Here is a 20,152-nt window from a genome sequence, read left to right on the forward strand (position 1 = left end):
ATTTAGGGAACATTCGCTTAAGGTTCTTTAACAGGTGTTTTCTTTTTTTAAACTTTCAGGTCACCTTTAGGGAATGTTCCCTAAAGGTTATTCCAAAGGTTTTTTTTTTTTTTAAAACAACCCTCAGGGAACATTCCCTAAATGTTATCTAAAAGGTTTTTCAAAAAATAACCTTCAGGGAATGTTCCCTAAAGGTTATCTAAAACATTTGTTTAAAATAACCTTCAAGGAACCTTTAGGGAACTTTCCCTAAGGGTTATTCAGAAGTTGTTAAAAAAAACATTTAGGGAACCATTCCCTAAAGGTTATCAAAAATGTTTTCAAAAAATAAACTTCAGGGAATCTTAAGGGAACATTCCCTAAAGGTTATCTAAAATGTCTAAAGGTAACCTTTAGGGAATGTTCCCTTAAGGCTACCTGTTTGTTGGGATCTGTTTGGACCAAAGTGGACTGACTGATGGACCATCATTGCCGTCTTTAGAGCCTCAGCATACTGAATACTGAATCTATAAGTTTTCACAACATTAATACAACATCTATTTTTGCAGTGTTTCATTATTTAATACAAATATTTGGTATTGATATATCTGAGAGATCTTGCAAACTTTTCTTTGGCCATGACATATTTATAAATTCACACACATAAAAACACACTATCAACAAAACATGCACAGAAAAAAGTTTTCTCCCCCTTGCATGATGTGTGAGAGTTTGACATGTGCACATATGTGTCTAAATATTTCACAGCATGTAAATATAAACAGTACAGTATGAGTTACACTCCAAAACAACTCTGCTACAGTCAATTTATCTAGTGATAGATCTTTTTTCCTCTGTAGAATCAACCGTCGCCAACAAGAGTTCAGATCAGTTTTTAGTGACTGCCATTTCAGGTAACATCATTACAAGAAAATGGAAAACACACATTCTGGAAAAACAGATGTTCAGATGATGTAGTTGTCGGAGCCAACTGTTATCTATCAACCATCTCCCACCATCTTTTAACCACATCTCTGCTGACATCCAGTGGACATGTCTAATCACAGCAGTACATATATGAACTCAACAAGTCTGTTCATCTACATTAACTACACAACAGTTTATTATGTCAACACAAAAACATGAAGAAACTACAGTGATCCTTTCAATTCCCTTCTCTAAATGCTGCTTGAAACACCACCTTTAATCTAAAATCATGAACTGAGAAATGCTTGTCCCCAGCTCTCTGTCAGGGACACAGACTGTGCAGTGTTCGACCTTTCCCCGAGGCTTTCCTCTGACAATGGAAACCACTCACAGGCCTGCACTAACCAAAACATTTCTTGTGGAGCCAGATGATAGCTTTCATCACAGGAGCGGGAAAGATATGTGCAGACACACTGTTTTGCGTGTGTGTGTGTGTGTGTGTGTGTGCCTATGCATGCTGGGACAAGTGTGGAAAAAGGATGTGGGTTAAGCTTCAGAAGGTGAACAGCCGATGTTTGATAGCTAATCCGTTGTCAAGCCCCATTAGCTGTCACATGTCACTAATTGAACAAATCCAACCGCCGCAAGCTGTGTAGCCAAAGCACATACTCATACTCTTTAGCAAGTCCTAACCCATTCAATATACTGACGTATGTGTGATGTATGACATAAGATACCAACACCTAATTTAATAAAGACGATGACATTTCCTGTTATGCTCTGCAATACAGCAACAACATCTTAGACCAGAGCTGATCTCTGATCTGATCTGACTGTTCAACTCTGATTGCATTACAAACTGTTTATGTGGTTCAGGCGTCTTTGCACCAGACAAATCTCCTAAATTCACTTGTGACCGCAGTCCCTGACCTCACCGTCACAGGTTCTTGTCATCTCTTATCTAACTGGCTCAGTCTTTGTCCCTGACCAGGTAAGCCCCGCCTTCGGGCTTTAGCCTCTGAGCTGACGTTGATCCCAGGATACACACCATAAGGCACTGTCTGCTTTTTAATGTATGTGGGGGGGTCACTGTGTGTGTGTTTGAGTGCGTGTCAGTGTGTGTATGTGTGTGTGTGGCCAGTGCTATCAATTGTTATATCTATTATTTATTCCTGAAAGCCTCAGTCTGCCTTTTTTGAGTGGCGTTTGGTGGTTTTTCAGGGCTTTGGGGAATCAGAGATGCTGCTTTCATCACAAGTCAGGAGGATATGGAGACTGACAGACAAGCTGCAGAGGATTTGACAACAACAGGTCAGTCAAGCAAACAACAGCACAGGCGGTCTGTGTTTATATCCATGATAACTCAGTTGAGTGTGTTTATTTACCTCGCATTTGCAGCAGAGTTTTAGTTTCAGTAGGATGTGAGTGTCTCCAGATCCTGCTAAACCCCCTCATCCCAACGGACCCATTCGAACCCTTGTACAGACAAACCCATTGGTGCACCCAGGGTCATAAGAGCACAATAGACATTTAGTCACACTCCTTAATTTACTTGAAATTTAACTGAAGTTGAATTTTGTGGTGAAGAAATATGGCTAAATTTCCAAGCAGACATACTTTACTGTACTCCATAACTCTTCTTTGTGGTTGTGAAAGTACAACCTTTAAAAGCCACAGTTACAGAAAACACAAGTCAAAAGGTCTACACTATTTGTTGTCAGGTAAGAGTGACAGGTTTGCTCTCTCAGATGGGGGCAACCCAGGCACAAACCACTATAAGGGGATTTGAGGGACTTACAGGACAGAGCAGTGTGCGCTTGTTTGTACATTAGTAGGGTCTTAACCTATTGATGCTTCTTAAGACGTGTTGCCATCAAGACAGAGAGTAAAACTCAGTCTAGCCCACTCATTCATGCCGAACGAGGGCTAAGGATGACAGTGTTTAGCTTCTCATGTTTGTTGTTTCTGTCTCCTCACTTAGAAAGAAGTGGTCCCTGAGGCCTGACGCAGCCCAGGGATGGCCCTCGTTGAACTGAAATGGAATTTGTTGCAGGTCAAGGCTCTAGTCTGCTCCCTGCTGGTCCTCCTATGTGCTCACATGGCCACAGGTACAGCCACATCACAACTGTTGGTATCAGAGTTCAGCTTGTGGCCAGGATTAATGTTTTTTTTTTTTTTTTAACGTTGACACAGGAATGTCAGGGTGGGGTGGATGCTTGGATGGCGAGGATGTATTTGCAACAGTCAGAGAAAACAGCCATGCAGGAGAAGTTGTTGCTCAACTCATGGCTGAAACCACAATGGGGGGGGTTCAGTGGAGCCTGGATGGAAAGGATGCTGATTGGTTCTACTTGGATGAAAGAGGCATCCGGCTGAACACATCAGCTGACAAGGTCCTCGACCGAGAGGTAACTGAGTCAGGACATGCCCTCATTAACGCTGACCTCAGTGTTGGCGCTTTCTAATAAACAGGAAGTTGTGAATATAATGCAAAAATTACAGATTTTACGTGCCCAGTTTCATTTCACTGAGTCTGTAGGAATGCTTCTAATACCGCAGGGAAGTTATATCTAAGTTTAGAGCGAACTATCAGAGATTGAACCTTACAGCCTTGTCCTTGGACCGAAAACAATCTCTCTTACCGTCATCCTCTTCCCAGCCAGCTGATTTACATCATGGCAGCTTTTAAAGGGTCAACCAGATTAGCAGTCTCTCTCTCCTTGTATCTCAGTCTATCTGCTCATTCCTCTGTCCTCAAAAAGAAAATATTTCTAGACTAGAAACCATTATGACAGCTACGAAGTTTTAACATTTTCATCCAGTATACTCAATATGTAGCCAAGAGGCTCGACACCTCGCTCTACAAATGCTGCAGTCTTGCTAATGCACTTGATAAAATATTGGGATGTGCCTTTCTCACACAGTTACCATAAAATGAAAATATGACATAATAAAAGAACACAAAACATATAAAAATATGTTATTTGCCAACTAACACCAAGTAAGAGAAACTGCATTCTACAATAACATATTTTTCTACACTTAGATGATAATAAGAAATTTAGGACAGAAATAAAACATGTTTAGAGTAGGCAAAAGTGAAACTGCACAATAAATACAAAGAATATTATGCCTGGGTTTAGTTTTTGAAAATAGCCTTAGATGGTTCATGCTCATGTGCTTTTAATATGGAATTAACCCTATGAAACATGGAGCGTCGTCACTTTTTTGTGCTGCTTTCAGACGCCTTTCGCAAGTATTTAAACCTTTTAACACTGAAAAATTTGTGTGATTTCTTTCAAAAACATGGGGGGATAAGGCAATGAGCAACATGGTAAGAAATGTCTGAAAAAATGCTAAAAAAAAAAAAAGGGACAAAAAGAAAAATATCCATAGAAGTGCTATTATTTATTGTAATAGTTTAATTATTTTCATTATTTTTAATATTACATTTTGAAATAATATTTCAGAATTATTATCATTTTTTAGCACTCTTTCCAGGTCATTTCCTTGTTTGTTTGTTTCATTCTTTCTTCTTCTTCGTTTCTTCTTTCGTTGCTCACTGCCTACTCCCGATGTTTTTAAAAGAAATCAAGCCAATTTGTGCAGGTTTCAAAGGGTCAAGCAAGTTTTTCTTGCTTTTCTTTTCTTGTCAGTGTCTCGACAGTCAGAAACAGTACAAAAGACACAAACATCCCAACATCCAATAGAGTGGGTGCTGGACCAAAGAAACATCTGGCAGAGTAGAAAACAACAAGAGTGACATCACACAAATGTCACTCTGCATTACAATCCTTTAAACGGAGCTGCTTGGTGTGTAAATATTTGATCATATTATTATTTGTATCTTCATATCTGCTGGTATCTCTCTGTTCTCCTGTCTCTCAGGCTGAGGGTCCTGTCCTCATGGCTGAGTTGTCATGTTATGAGGACGACACACTTCAGGTACACTTTATCCCTTTCATCATACCCATAATTCTTCAGTGAATCATCCCACATTTAAATATGCCTCTTTTTTGCTGTCAGAGTGTGTACAGGATCATGGTGGAGATCATCAATGAGAATGACAACTTCCCTGTGTTTGATGAAGACACTGTCCAGTCTCTAGTTATCAGTGAGGTGCGGCACGTTCACAAACAACCACATGCAAAACAAAACATACAAAATGCAAGATTTTTACTTGACTGTATGTATTAGTTTTATGTCTGTTTGTATTTTGTATTATGTTTTTGTCCATTATATTTATGTCTGTTATGTTTTATGTCTTTTATGAACCCCAGGAAGACTAGCAGTCGCCAAGGCATCAGCTAATGGGGATTCATTTAATAAACAATAAACAAGATTAAATTGCTAAAGTGTTTCTCTTCATGCCTGTCCATCTTTGTGTTTTCCAGCTGACCCCTGTGAATACTGTGGTGTTTACTGTCCAGGCCACAGATGCAGATAACGACAAGATCATTTACTCCATTGACCAGGCATCAGTGAGTTCTACTCTTTCACTATTCAAAGGAAAAACACCACCACAGAAAGCACCATTGTCAATGTGTTTGTGTGTGTTCTGCAGTCTGATGCCGAGTACTTCAGGGTCGATCTGCCCAATAGCGGAGAGGTGATCCTGTCCAAGCCTCTCGACTATGAGAAAAAAACCCTGCTTACTGTCACCATACATGCCTCAGTAAGCTATGCAGATTTAATTTTTAACTTCATCCTTCCCCAGAAAATAAAGATTTGATTCCCCTGATACTTGTGACGGTTACTATCGTAACTCGTGTCTCCACCAACCTTGCTTATCCAATGTAATATCCTCCAAGCAAACCCTGACTTGTCATTATCTCAGGAAATGAATACTGCTGAGCACTACAACACCAGCACCAACATCACCATCACTGTTCTGGATGGAGATGACCAGTACCCACAGTTTCTGCCCTGCACGCTGCTTTTCCAGGATGAGACCAGTCGCATCTGCACCAGCCCTGTGTACACAGTCAATGTCACAGAGGGGGAAGAGGTCAGCTGCTAAACCCTCCCTCAATCACACCACGCACATACTACTGGTGTTATACAACAATGTCCATTAATTATGTCCATACATAGATGGAAGGTTTAAGACCAACAAATGTGCGTCATGTTGCAGGACATTGTGTTGGACTTCTCTCCTGGTCCCATTCATGCAGTGGATGGAGACAGAGGACTCAGCTCTCCACTCAGTTACACTATTCTCTCAGGTACCACACACACCTACACAACTTAATGTTTGAAATGTGCTGTGCTTACATGTGCACACCTGTAATTGTATCTGTGTTCATGCTAGGAGACGATGATGGGCATTTCGAGATGGACAGAGAGACGGGGGAGATGAAACTAATTCATGGGGTTGGAGACAAGCTCACAACTCCAGAGCTGCATCTACAGGTCATGGTAAGACTTCACGATAGGCTTGATAGTCATCCACTCTACACACTGTCTAACTCCTAATACCAATCTCACTGGTCTGTTTTTCACCCAGGCATATCAGGACGACGACCCCAGGAAGTATTCTGTCGCTACTGTGTTGGTCCGAGTTCTGGCAGTGAACCATTTTTATCCAGAGTTTGACAGGACTGAATATCAAGGCTTTGTAACTGCCGGAAAGAGCTCTGCCTCTCTGGTCAATACATATGGGAGCAAAGCGCTGATGTTACATGTGCAAGATCAAGACTTTACCCATGTATGCACCACGCTACAACTCCACACTCAGCACTACAATGGTCAAAGGAGTTCTATGTTTGATTTATATTGTCACCTATCACCTCCCTTTTCTCCACAAACTGACAGGGTTTCAATCCCATGATCCACTTCACCCTCAGTCCTACATCCAATCACACAGACATCTACCAGATCACACAGGAGGGGCTTCTGATCGCCAGGACCAATCAACTCAAACCAAAACAGAAACATGTTTTGGAGGTGAGTCCCAGTAAAAACCTAGTGTTAGATTAGTATAAAGATTCTTTATACTTTAGGCAATCTCAATTTGTAACCACAGATGCACAAAAGTTTACATAAGTTTAGCTTAAATGTGGCATCCTTTTACCTTTAAATGCCATAAGTGTTTAAATAGAGCCCAAATTTGTATGAAAATTGATTGAGATAGTGAGTCTATCATAAGACAAAATGGAACAATCCAGAGTTAATAATACATTTTGGGCATGCATGACAACATAACTATGAAGCATTGTGTTTGTGTACAAAAATTACACAAATGCAATAAGAAAACCAATCAACAACGGAGGTCTTTAAGTTATTTTCACTGTTTCTGTCCAAGCGGAACTGCCTGTGAAAGGCTGGAGATGAATTAAAAACTGTTATCTGTTTGCAAAATAATCAGCAGTAGTGTAAAGTATAATTAAAGGAGCTGGGTAAGACATTCACAACATGTCTTTGATGAAGAGTCTAATTTAGGTTGTCTGCACATGGTTCTCAGAGAGGGCTGACAGTGCTAACAGCGTTAACAATGGCAACAGTGCTGACAGGCAACAGTGCTGACAGAGGCATTAACCGGGGCTGGGGGGATGATGCTGTGGGTTGGGACGACGTTGTCAGTGGTAACCACTGTATGAGTGCAATGCAGAATAGCGGTGATTAGCTAGCCAGCTAGATACACACACAGGCTCACATGCACCAGCAAGCCAGCAGGTCTCACTCTGAAATCATTGAAATCCAAAACTGTGACTTGCGGCGTCAGAAAAAGGTGTACTTTAATGTCAGCATGCTATGCGGCCGGTTGCCGTTATAGTTCAATGGCGCCCGGCGGCGTCAGGAGGAAAAGCAACAGGACAAGGACGAAAGTTAAGGCGGCAAAAGTCCGAGTAGGGCAGTCAAGAAGGGTGGTGGATGGGTCCAACAAACACTGTCTTTCACCCCAGAGAGCGATGTTCGCATCTTGTAAGATTCTAAAGCCAAACCCTGTTCTTTTTTCCTATACCTAACCACTTCCTTTTGTTGACTAAACACAACCACGTATGTTAGCTGTTGAGGGGGGGAAAAAAACATGTCAATTTATGGCACTGTACTGAGGTAGTGCATTTATTTTGAAAGAGACTGTATGTAAATGTTAAATTTCCTATGAAAACAAAATTTGAAAGAAGACAACTGTGTCGGTGTCGGGAACGGTGTCCCAGAATGTCAACAACCAACGCACCCAGGGTACCTTGCATGTCGTATGTGGACGTGGAAAGTCTGCCATAACAATAAACAGAGGAGCTCCAATTACAACACACACAGAGGGAGTGTGACTTCACTCTCTGGTCAGGACGCCATTACTACACTGTATCTTTACATGGCAAATAATTGTTGGCTGCCGTATTAATGCTCTAAATGTTGTACACAGCTCCTTTAACTCAGTTTGAAAACATTCAAAATGACCAGTGTGTCCCTAAACTTACTTGACAGAATTGATATTGAATGAACACCACAGTTGTAACAGCTAAAACTTCATCTTTCTGAATATTTTACATACTGCTACATCTTTCAGTGAAGACAATCCACTGTATTGCATGACCTCTTTGCCTTTAATCAAAATCTCATTATAAATAAAGACATAAATAGGGTGGCGATGATGTGATAAAAAGTCAAAATATCTGCAGGTAACGGCAGTTGACCAGGAGTCGGGTGATGCCACCTTTGCTACTGTAGTGGTGGAGGTTTTATCTGAAGGACAATCAAGTAAGGACACACACTTTGTAAACACTGGTATTCACTGCTGATGGCTGATGGACCAACAGACTGAAACAATGTCTCTTAATGTCTCTTTGTGTATACTTCAGTCCCTATCAGTCCACTGGGAGATGACCGACCCTTAAGCTGCACCATGGGCAAAGCAATGTTTCTGAGCATGGTGTTCATGACTGTACTCGGATGTATCCTGTCTGCGGCGATGTGGCTGAAGAAGAAACACAAGGGGAAGAGGGACCCACTGCAGAGAGGCTGTGTGGCCCAGGGCAAACACCCCAATGTGGTGAGATCCTTAATCTCTATAATCCAGATTTATATTTACCAAGATTTGTTGGTCAGTGAGTTTGAGTTTCTGAAATATACTTTACTGCCTGTCCTCCAACAGAGCTTACGGTGGTTCCAGCTGGTGAGTTATTTATTTACTATTAAAACAAATATCAATCCTTGCTCTGTTTCCTGTCCCTTTCCTCAAATATTATACACATCACACGGAAGCAGGATCATTAATTTGCAATACAATATTGGTTTATACTTTTTCCCTGGTCTTAACTCTCCAGGCAAGTCACCGTAGCGGCATGCCACACACAGAGGAAGTAGCATACAAGGATGAGGAATATGGAACCTGCAATCCTTCCTTCAGTTTGCCAGACAATCCTGGAAAATACACCCAACAAGACCTCCCCTCCTACCGAGGACCTGCTCCACCCAACACCAGCTCCATTTCAACTGAAACTGCACTCTTCAATAATGATGTTTCCACACCAACCAAAAACTCCTCTAGTTCACCCAACTTCCAACCAACCACTGTGGATGCGAGCCCCACACATCCCGCTCAAGATGCTGCTCCGTCTGAAGAAACCCCTGGCACACCAACTGATACATCTCTTGACCCTACTGACGCTCTACCGAACACCAGTCCTAGTCCTGCAACCCCCGATGCCACTAGCACTCCACCACTCACCTGTCCTGATTCACAAACAACCACCAACGATGACCCTGCCGACCCCGTCACCAGCCCCTCCTCTCAGTCCAGTATTCCATGCAGTCATACCCGAATCGCTTCAGCAGAAATAGACAAACCCTTCGGTAAACCTCGTGTGAAAACACCCCCATATTCACCTTTACTCTCCTCACCCCTCACCAAGCAGACAGGCACACCCCCACCCACCCCAGAGCATGCACCTTTAAAAGCAAAGCTTGTACGTGTAGATACTGACACACCTCCAGTAACACCAGAGCGAACACCTATGACTCTAAGCACAGAGGCAGACGGACCCTGCACATCACTGGACCAAACAGAGCCATCAGAGTGCCCGGGTGAGGCTGTAGATGCCAACAGTCCATCTCAGGACAGGAGGCCCTCGACGAACTCGGGCAACACGCAGGGCAGCCACGGGGAAGCGGACGATGATGGTTTTCTGGGAGATGAAGATGCAGACAAGAACAGTGTGGATGATGATGATGAGTTAGAGCCAGACGAGGAGGAGTTGCTGAGAGTGATGGCTCGTTGTAATCCTATTTTTATCACATTTAGTAAGTGATGTCACTATAACATTGAGGGAACTGAGACTGACTGGGTGGACAACAGGGAATGGCGGAGGTAAGGTGAAGACTGCAGACTATAGTGTGGTTCTGCTTTGCTGCAGGTATTTCCTAAGACAAGGAAGAGGACAGAATATACAGCACATGGGCCACATAAAAGAAGACATTGTATGTTCACACACTGTATATGTAAACATAGACATTTAACAAACACATAATGCTGTTTCACTGATATCATCAAATTAGCCTAGAGGAGCAATACGCAATCTTGAATGCATATAAATAGTCAAGGATACAACATACTCATGCATGGCAAGGTCAGTACAACTAGAACAGCCTGAATTAATCAATAAAGAATCAAATATATTGTCTATATTGTGAATGTTTACAAATTCTAATGAGATTTTGTGTGTGTGCGTTTTTTAAAGGTAAGTCCACATGAAATAAAAAAACTGCTGCACTTCTTTGTCATCACATGTATTCTCTGAATAGCAGCAGAGTACTACTAGATGTTCTCACATTGATGTTCTGTTCTGCCCACTCTGCATGATGCCTCAGTTTTTTTCTTGAACATGAGTAAAGTGATTGTCAAACTAAAACAATGAGCCAGGTGTAGTTATTCAAGCAAAATTATAAATCCCACCAGTGTTTATGGGCGGGGCACTGAGGCAGAGAAGTGGGTTTATTATACATGCTTAACAAGTGGCTCCAGAGTCACATGCACCTCTTTAGCCCCTCTCCAGTGACTCCCTGTGGCTTTTACAAAAAAATTACATGTAAATGAAGAAGGTATTTTTCATTTATCATTGTTGAATGTCTAACATGACTCTTGCATTGTCCAACTGTTCACTTTTAACATTCTGTCAATTGAGATGTGTGTCATGAGGTGCCCATTAGCTCGCCTGGTGGAGTGGGCACCCCATGTACTGGGGCTTTTTCCTTGCCGTAGTGGCCGCTGGCTCGATTCCAACCCATGGCCCTTTGCTGCATGTCGTCCCCCCTCTCTTTCCCCCTTTAACGCTAAAAACTGTCCTGATGATTAAAGGCAAAAAAGTCCTAAAAAATATCTTTAAAAAAAAAAGTGTCATATGTCTACCGCCTGGCACCTTTTTCTCTAAATTTTGCCGAATCTCAATAGCTGGCTAGTCATAGTCATGGCTAGTATTTAGTCTTCCTAACCAGATGCCAAATTCATAAGAGGGAAAGTCTTGGAGAATTTGATGCATGGACGAATTTGTTTGCTTTTGCCACCGTCGCTGCAAAGTTGAAGTATCCAAGTACCAAAGTATAAATAGCCCTCTGCAAGGTAGCCACTTGTGGTAAAACATACTGTATCAATAAATGCTCATTTAGACAAATTTGTATTGATGACAGGCTGTTACCTTCATTGTAAAGCTCAAATATGTTTTCATAACAGGTTGCTGACCCGTGTTAAACTAATCCCTCATGCTAGAAACTTTGCTCTTTGACTTGAATGTGACACTTACAGCTGAGAAGGATAAACTGGGGCTAAGACAAAGAGGAGCTCTAGCTAAATGCTAATGTAAAAATGCTAACATGCTGATGTTTGGTAGATGTATATTAACCATGTTCACTATCTTAGCTTAGCATGTTTGCATGCTAACATAACATTTGCTAACTAGCACTGAACACAACTGAGGCTGCTGGGAATGTCATTAATCTAATTAAATCAGCAAGTATTTAGTCATGAACCAAAGTAAGTTACTGGAGAAATTAAACAAAGGGAGAGGGCAAAAACAGAGAGATGCGTGTGTAAAATAAAGATAGGACGGCTTGTGTTCAGATTATCAAATATTTCCAGATCTTTTTTGGTAGTGAATACATTTGATGAGTTTAACTGTTTCACTGAAGCTCCTAAATGCCAGACTGAAAAAGAAAAACTGCTGAAAACAGCAATTGTGTTCATCAGACCTGATTTGCATAAATTAAAAAATGAGATGAAGTGTGTTTGACATATATGCCAAGTTGTACATGGGACAATAGAGCCTCCCCAAGCTTCAGTTGCTTGATACAGGATAGCAGGGACATATCTGGAAAATAGTCCAGCATTAATTCTGTGATACTTCGAGTGTCTTTAGATTAAACTAGCCAATATTTGATCTATTATGGGGGAGACTGGGGGGCAAATGATTCTCCTGAAACTGATGGTGAGAGGAAAAGGGTCTGAAACAACAACCCCGGGTTCAGTGGGTCAGCAGCTTGAAGAAAAGCAGGAAACAGGGCATTGCCTTAAAAGGAAAAAAGCTGCAAAGAACAGGGATGACGATGCAACACTGAAAAAAAAACAACTTCCACTTCATACATGACCATGATCTTTTGAAAAGTAGTTACTAGAAATGTAAAGCTTGAGAACCTCTGAGAACAACTGCTTGGCTACAGAGTGACATTAACAACCTTCACATGTAAAACTAGAGCTTAAAGAACGCAGCAAACTATGAGCTCCAATTTTGTTTGTTTTTATTGAGACATTCTTCTCAATCACAAAAACTGGACCTGATTGTTAGAGTGCTCCATTTGCAGACCAACAACTTATTTACAGAAAAGTCACTAGTGAAAGGGTGGTCGCTGCAGTGAGCCTGTAAAAAAACATTATCATATACATTATAGTATACCATAAAAATCCTCAACAGTGGTTATAAACTGTGGTAGTGATAATACAAGCATAACAAACATATTTAGGAGGGGAACGTGTTTGAAGGGGAGAGAAGCATTTTCTTTTCTTACTGCTTACAAAAACAGAACAAAGTTTTTTGCTTGGCACACAAATTAGTTCAGCTGAATCCAACAAAACAAAAAACGTGACATCAAAGAAGGGCAAATCAGTCATCAAGTATACAAGTAATATATGTACACACAGATTCACACACACGCACACACAAACACACTACTGAGGTGATGGGAAAGAAGCAAGGAGGCAGCTTCGAGGACAAAGCATCCATCAGTCCCTAAATCACAAATTCTTGAATCCTTCAACTAACACACAGCCCGCCCTCATGTAGGACGCAGAGCTTGTGTTAACACGGATGCTTTGGGGACCAGTCTAGCAAACACAGCGCAGACCCACTGATGATACTGTATTGCACTAGTACAAATAGTCTTCATCGTCACTGGAATTTAATATTTACTCTTCGTCCAAACATCCTACCCTCCAGCATAACCGCATTATGATTAATAAAGACATGGGAACAGAGTACAAGTGAATCAGTGATTCGTGTTTTCAGTATGGGCCCGATTACATGATTGGCAGAGGAGTAGAACAAATTCTACTGGCTAGAAATCAGCTTTACTCTTCACAGTCCAGTGCATTGCAAAAACAAAAGATAATAGATAAACTATACTGTGTACTGCAAACCTAAACTTGTTCTATTAAGGTTTTATAACAAAACATGGCTATTAAATGAATTCATTCTTTCAAAGAAAGAAAAAATTGTCATCTAACACTGTTTGTTCTTCGCCTGACCTGCAAAAGGGAAGAGTAGAGTGTGGAAGCAGAGCAAAGGCTGGCGATATATATCCCACTCTTAGACACAACTGAGCATGAGGACACACTGTTAGTGTGTGATGTTAGTGTGTGTGTGCAATGGGACACATTCAACAGATCAAATAAATTATTGTCCGTGGCATTGGATTAGGCGGGTTTATCTTGTCTGAAATACTCCGTCTGCTGTCGGAGGAGTAAGGTGGTATACAAGATGAACACACAGAGTCTTTGGGAGGCTCATCGAGGCTAGAACTCGTCGTGTCGGGTCAGAGCCTCTCCGAAGTCGGTCGCCTGGCTGCCCACGAATAGGTCGTACTTATCCACGATTTCAGCCTTGGTCAGACGGCCATCCTGATGGAGGAAGCATAACATATTTGATAAGCCTTGTATTTGTGTGCTTACACGTAGACTGTTACCAAGATATGGAGGTACGTCATGTTGTTACTCTAGCTATTTAGTATGTCCTGTGTGATCTGCACTTGCATTACTGGGTGCAGACAATAAATAAAATATAATAAACATATCCCAAAAGGCTGTAATACAAACAGGGCTGTAATGAAAGCCTGTATTTCTTAAATTTATCATGTTACAGATTAGGGGTGTAACGGTACACAAAAATCTCGGCTCGGTACGTACCTCGGTACACAAGTCACGGTTCGTTTTTTTTTTGGTACAGTAATGAAAGAAACAGACAACTATTAAATATCTTTTACTTATTGGTAACCTTATTAAAACATACCACCACAGCAGTTAACTCTTTTTACACAATTTTTGAATGAAACAAATATATATAAAATCCTGCTTTTTCACATTGTTTGAATGAAAATAGAAATATAAAAGTGAAAAATAAAATCCTGCTGTTTTTTTAACACATTTTTTGAATGAAAAATATAAATATACATTTCTGCTTTAACAGTTTTACTCAGTTAAAATAAAAAGTATAGTGCAGCTGGTCAGCTTTAAAGCCTGCTCAGATTCAGTTTTACTAGGAACTTACTTAGCTTTCCCGCTTTGTTAAAGTGCAGTAAACAAAACATGCTTAAATCTAAAGTGCAGCTTAAACAATTTTACTCAACTCCAATGGCGTTGGTTATTTCTTTAGCACGATGATCAGGCAAACGCTCTTTCTTTTTAAACGACGACGATATCGTAGTTTGCCCCAGATTGCTTTTTCTAGTCGTGCCAGTTAACGTTCAAACTCGGGTGGTGTCGCTTTAGATGCGTTAGCATGTTAGACGTGTTTCCAAGTACATACCCGACCGCTGTTCTGCAGTGTCGGCACACTGCTTTTGTCTTGTCAATTTGTTTATTTCCATCTTCGTATTTTACCCTGAAACCAAAGTGTTCCCGAACGGAGGACTTAAGGTTTGCGGGTGGGTCTTCAGGTTTGTCAGGCTCACTTGCCATGTTGTCAAAATGCGAGAATGCGCTGCACAAAGTGAAAGCGGAGATTTATGGTTGGACTCGGTCCGTCACTCATTTATGTCCATCGGGGAACTAGATATTTTAAATGGTCCGGCTCGCAAAAAACGGAATTAAAATAAAACAAAATAAAATAAAATAATATCCTGCGCCCAATAATTCGGTACAGGGTCATGCCGAACCGAAAGTCGTGTACCGAACGGTTCGACACAAATACATGTACCGTTACAGATGTAATTAAAGGTCCAGTGTGTAGGATTTAGTGGCATCCAGCGGTGAGGTTGCAGAATTGAAACTTGGTGGCCGATGTGAAAACACAAATGGCCCTATCTAGAGCCAGTGTTTGATTTGTCCATTCTGGGCTACTGTAGAACAACATGGTGGACTCTGTGGAAGAGGACCCGCTACGTACGTCGATATAACGGCTCATTCTAAGATAACAAAAGACAATGATTCTTATTTTCGGGTGATTATAAACTTATGAAAACACAATTGTGAATATTATATTTCATTTCTGCCTATAGATGCCCCTAAAACCTGGACACACTCTGGACCTTTACGTCAGAATCTCCTTTGCGATGTCTGAAACTGACTGCCTGACAAACTAAAAGCTTCTTTGTTTCGTTAAGTCTTATACTGTCATTGCAATATCAAACAAATCTACCACACACGACAAATTTTCACCACCTTTTTAGCTTGTTCATTCAAACAGACTCAATTCTGCGTACTGTATCGACTGCCACACATGCAGTTCCGCCCCCCCCCCTCCCCCCCGAGTATTAAGTAAATTAGAGAGGAAGTAAATTTCCCAAGAACAACGCATTTCTGATGAAATCTGAAATCATTTAGAAATTCTACAGTACGTACTTTGTCAGAATCTGACTCATAGACCAGATGCTTGGCCTCGGCCTCAGCATGGTCGTAGTCACTGGGCAGGATCCAGTCTCTGGTCTCCTCCTTGTCCATCTTTCCGTCTTTGTTTTTGTCTCTGAATTCAGTGAACTGTTCCCTCTCCGTCTTCACCCACTCAGGTTCTGTGGCGTCTCCCTCCTGGTTGTACATGTCACCTAGAGGACAGAAAGACGGTGCTGATGATGTTGCAATGCTTCTTCGTAAAAGAACTTGTGGTATTTGCTGTGGCTGAATACATTAACAAACAGGCTCTTTCATATAGTTTCCTTGAACTGGTTCCTCAAACATTTACCACGATTCACTGTTTCATATACATTTCAACTTTATGTTCTTTGTCTGACTTGGTTTGCCAACAACAATAGCCCCAAATCTTGCAACACAGCCTGAAGGTGCTAATGTAATAGTGAGCAATAAGAACTCACCTATGTACTCGTCTAAATCTATTAAACCATCTCCATTCTTGTCGATGTCTTCCATGGTTTCCTACAGGGAGAAAAAAAGACCACAGGGCAGTGAGAAGGGATCTAAAACACTGTTAGTGTCACAATTTAACACCTGCGTGCATTTGTCTCTCACCAGCACTACAATGTCTTTCATGTGGTCGTACTCCTCGGGGTGAAGGAAGGCTGTAAACTCCTCCTTGTTGGCTTTCATATCATGGTCTTGGTCGGCCATTTTGAATCTCCTCTCGTCACGATCCATCATCTGCCTGTAGCTGAAGCCATCATCAGGGTCGGGATCATCTGCAAGTCAGAGGTTACAACTTTGTATAGTGTGTGCAACTGGGGCAAAGTACAGGTCAAGTCATGTCTATGCAGCACGCAGGTAAAAGTACATCAGCTGTATAGAAAGAACACTGTCTGCAGCCGTACCAAGAATGTATCCGTATGTGGCGTTCTTGTACTCTTCCCAGGACACCACTCCATCCCCATTGAGGTCATGACTTTTCCACTGTCGATCCACATCATCGTAGATCCACCTCTTCTGGGCGTGCTTGATCCACCTTTTCATCTCGTCAACTGTCACAAAGCCGTCCTTATCCTCATCAATACGTTCAACCAACATGCTGCAGATAAATTAAAGAAATATGGCAAACAATCAGCTCGTTCCCTCAGATCATCCAGTGGTGTGTCACCTCAGATGAACTTCACTGTTCCCTGAGGAGAAACTAGGGCATTACCACAGTGACTTCATTTATTTCCACTATTTTTAAGAACAGATTTGTACAATCTCCCCGACATGCATTCTTACCCGAGCCTCTCCTTGCTCTCCTCTGGTGTGAGCTGGTCAAAGGTCTTGGCCTCCTCTTGTCCCAGAAAGGCTTCATGGTCATAATCAAAGTTCTCCATATCGTTGTGCTCTCGGTTGCTGAGGGGGTCATCGTGATGAACACGGTCCTTCTTCTCTGTGGGTTTGCTGGTGGCGTAAACCACGCAGAGAGCAAAGCACATGACAAGCGGTCGGAGCTCCATCCTGCGTACGTGCATACGCTGTCTGATAAAAAAAACAGACACCAGAAAGCTGTTATTGCTGCTCAAACATTGCATCCTTTGTGTTGCATGCCTATTTTAAAGGGGAACACCACCTAATTTGTGTATTCTATTATGTTATTTCCATGGCCTAACGCAGTTTAATCAATATTTATGAACATGAGCTACTCTCTCTGAAAGCCAGAAACCTGAGCAGTAAGTCTCAAACTTGTGATGTCATAGGGTATAAATCAACAGCTGCCCAACTGAAAATTAATGGCAGCCTGGTGTTGTGGACCCACAAGATGTTTGCTTTCTTTTTAATACCCTAACAAGCTTTATTCTGTTGTAGTGTTCTAGGTGCTGAAACAGAAATTGTTCATGTATACTCAGAACGTTCATCTGTGTGCTCTCGGTGACATCTAGAACAGGGGTGTCCAACTTTTTTTTTTTTTTTTTTTTTTAAATAGGGGCCAGATTAGATCATGTGAAAATGCCTGGAGCAAGCTGCTTCTTGCATCATATGGGCTGATTAAAAAAAAACATCTAATACATATGCAACAGTTTTATATTTCACTGAAAAATACTAATTTTTGCACAGCTCCTTAAATGCTTCATTGCTATGGCTATTTCTGCTACCTAGCAGGTAATATCTGCTGCTAGGTAACTGTTTGTAAACTTGTTTAACGTCTGTTCAAGAAAATTCAATAGCTCAGTCTGCTTAGTACATGTCTACAAGCTGTGTGATAGTCCTGCCATGAAGAGGTGAACGGAAAAATGTAAAATCAACTTGCTTGTTCAATTACTATTGTGTGACAGCCCACATATAGGCCTAGTATATTTTGAAAGACAAGCTGCAGGCCATTTTAAATCAATCGCCAGACTTTGGACATGCCTGATCATCATAAATCTGTAATCAGATTTCATATCAGTAATCATAAACTGGAATATTAGCACTCTAGTTTTGGATTCGGGAGAGAGTTGCTGACATATTACTATTTTTTGGACTGTTTTAAACCATAGGAATAATATGTATGAATTTAAAAAACGTGCATAGTTCCCCTTTAAGTTTATGTTGCACTTTTCTGTAAGTACTGATCACAGGTTTTACTTCAGGACAGCTCAAGTCTGTGCCAGTTTAGAGGTGTTTGACTCAGTGCCAGTGGGCTATGAGAGGTGGACTGCGTGGCTAATCTGTTTTAGCTGACGCAATCCCGTGTTTGCTCCACTCCTGGTATGATGCAGAAGTTGGCATCTCACTTATTGTATTACAACCAGCTCCATAATGCTCAAAATATTAACATTACGATTCCAGCGCAACAATTTATGAACTGACACCCTGAATTTAAGTGCATGCAGCACAGATAAAACCAAAGCCCTGCAATTAAATCCTACCTACATTAAAGTTATGCTATGGTAAATCTATGTTAGAGATATTCTGAAGAGATGTTTATTCACAAGAAAATATTCAGAAATCACCTGCTTGCTACCCAAGTTTGTAAAGACAGACTGTAACGTTATTGTCATTATGCTATCACGTCCTTGAACGCAGCATTCTGAGGAAAAAAAAAGCTTGTTTTTGAGTATCTCACTTTCCTCTAACTAAAGACGTTCACCGCTATCTGGGTTGCTTTCGTGTAACACAGCACAGTATATATGTAATGTCAAATTAACCGTCTCGCCATCTTAAATCTTGCCGCCGTCTTTGTATACCGAGTCAGTAGCAACAGTTTGTTGTCGTTACCTCCAATTAGTCGCTGTTACCATCCAAAATCAAAGGTTAGTGACTAACACACTGGCTAACCTAGCGTACCGTTAGTTTTACCTGCTGACCTGCAATGTCGCTCGTTAAATGAAGGTGAAAAAGCAACTACGTAATAGTCCGTGTTGCCGCTTTATAAACACTAGCTGTAAGAGACCAACATTTTAATAATTTTTTGTATTTTAAACCATAATTTACCAAGACAACTCACCGGTGTCTTCAGGGAAGCTCGTCGATGTAGCTTAAGACCCTCCCCTCGGAAACACACCCATGCACTTCCTGTGCTAAAACACCAGCCGACCAATCAGGAGCCGAGAAGCCGAGTGCGATGTCGCTTGCTCATTGGTCCACTTTAAGGGGGCATCGGTGATTGGATTGGCCGAGAACCGCCACGTCCTCAAAGTCAACAAAACTTGGTTCATTCATAAAACGAACTCAACAGTGTGTGTGGTGCGCGTTAACAGCTCAACAGCTGCATCAAACCAGTACTTATTATTTAAATGAAGAAAGCAAAAATTCACACACGTTATGTGGCTGATATCCAACAATGACAAAATAAAAAACCACAACACACTAAATCAATCAATAAATAAATAAATACATATAAAACATAGGGTGTCTACAGGTATCAGACACATCAATTTAATGCATTTCAAGACGTTTTCAGGATGATTTTTAACTAAATTTATGACAGATTTTTGGACAAATAATCCCCTTTTCTCATTGAAGCACTGAATACGAATAAAAATATACAATATAAAGAAAAGCTGTAGTCTATAAATGTGGTCCCATGCAAGAGCAGGCAAGTTGGGTTAATCTACATTTTGCCTACAGGTAAGGCACGTATTAAGGTGGTTCAGTTGTATGTTTAGAGAGTACTTTGTCACTTATTATGTAAATGAAAAATGCAAAATTCACATACAT

General features: G+C 41.1%; 2 protein-coding genes across 2 annotated transcripts; one reads left to right on the top strand and one right to left on the bottom strand.

Annotated features, from left to right (window-relative positions):
- The first annotated feature begins 1,747 nt into the window (after nt 1-1,747).
- On the top strand, nt 1,748-10,621 carry LOC117262124 (uncharacterized). The gene is made up of 16 exons (XM_078167916.1): nt 1,748-2,217; nt 2,888-3,014; nt 3,100-3,314; nt 4,795-4,851; nt 4,933-5,025; nt 5,301-5,387; nt 5,471-5,581; nt 5,744-5,914; nt 6,041-6,131; nt 6,218-6,324; nt 6,413-6,613; nt 6,721-6,852; nt 8,532-8,610; nt 8,712-8,902; nt 9,005-9,025; nt 9,177-10,621. Exons 2-16 carry the CDS (start codon nt 2,924-2,926, stop codon nt 10,158-10,160), a joined length of 2,631 nt encoding a protein of 876 aa, XP_078024042.1. The 5' UTR covers nt 1,748-2,217; nt 2,888-2,923; the 3' UTR covers nt 10,161-10,621.
- A 2,002-nt stretch (nt 10,622-12,623) lies between these two features.
- On the bottom strand, nt 12,624-19,556 carry calub (calumenin b). The gene is made up of 7 exons (XM_033634859.2): nt 19,440-19,556; nt 17,249-17,491; nt 16,870-17,063; nt 16,574-16,740; nt 16,420-16,480; nt 15,953-16,152; nt 12,624-14,014 (listed from the first exon to the last, which is right to left on the bottom strand). The coding sequence occupies exons 2-7, from the start codon at nt 17,482-17,484 to the stop codon at nt 13,910-13,912; spliced, it is 963 nt and encodes a 320-aa protein (XP_033490750.1). The 5' UTR covers nt 17,485-17,491; nt 19,440-19,556; the 3' UTR covers nt 12,624-13,909.
- Between the last annotated feature and the right edge of the window lie 596 nt (nt 19,557-20,152).

Source organism: Epinephelus lanceolatus, chromosome 5, assembly GCF_041903045.1.
Source record: "Epinephelus lanceolatus isolate andai-2023 chromosome 5, ASM4190304v1, whole genome shotgun sequence".
Taxonomy (NCBI): domain Eukaryota; kingdom Metazoa; phylum Chordata; class Actinopteri; order Perciformes; family Serranidae; genus Epinephelus; species Epinephelus lanceolatus.

Coding starts and splice junctions, on each gene's coding strand:
- LOC117262124 (XM_078167916.1), top strand. CDS start 2,924: ATGGCCCTCGTTGAACTGAAATGGAATTTGTTGCAGGTCAAGGCTCTA. Junction 5,026..5,300: donor AGTCTCTAGTTATCAGTGAG/GTGCGGCACGTT, acceptor TGTGTTTTCCAG/CTGACCCCTGTGAATACTGT. Junction 5,915..6,040: donor ATGTCACAGAGGGGGAAGAG/GTCAGCTGCTAA, acceptor GTCATGTTGCAG/GACATTGTGTTGGACTTCTC.
- calub (XM_033634859.2), bottom strand. CDS start 17,484: ATGCACGTACGCAGGATGGAGCTCCGACCGCTTGTCATGTGCTTTGCT. Junction 16,481..16,573: donor TGAAAGACATTGTAGTGCTG/GTGAGAGACAAA, acceptor TTCTCCCTGTAG/GAAACCATGGAAGACATCGA. Junction 16,153..16,419: donor AGATTTAGACGAGTACATAG/GTGAGTTCTTAT, acceptor TCTGTCCTCTAG/GTGACATGTACAACCAGGAG.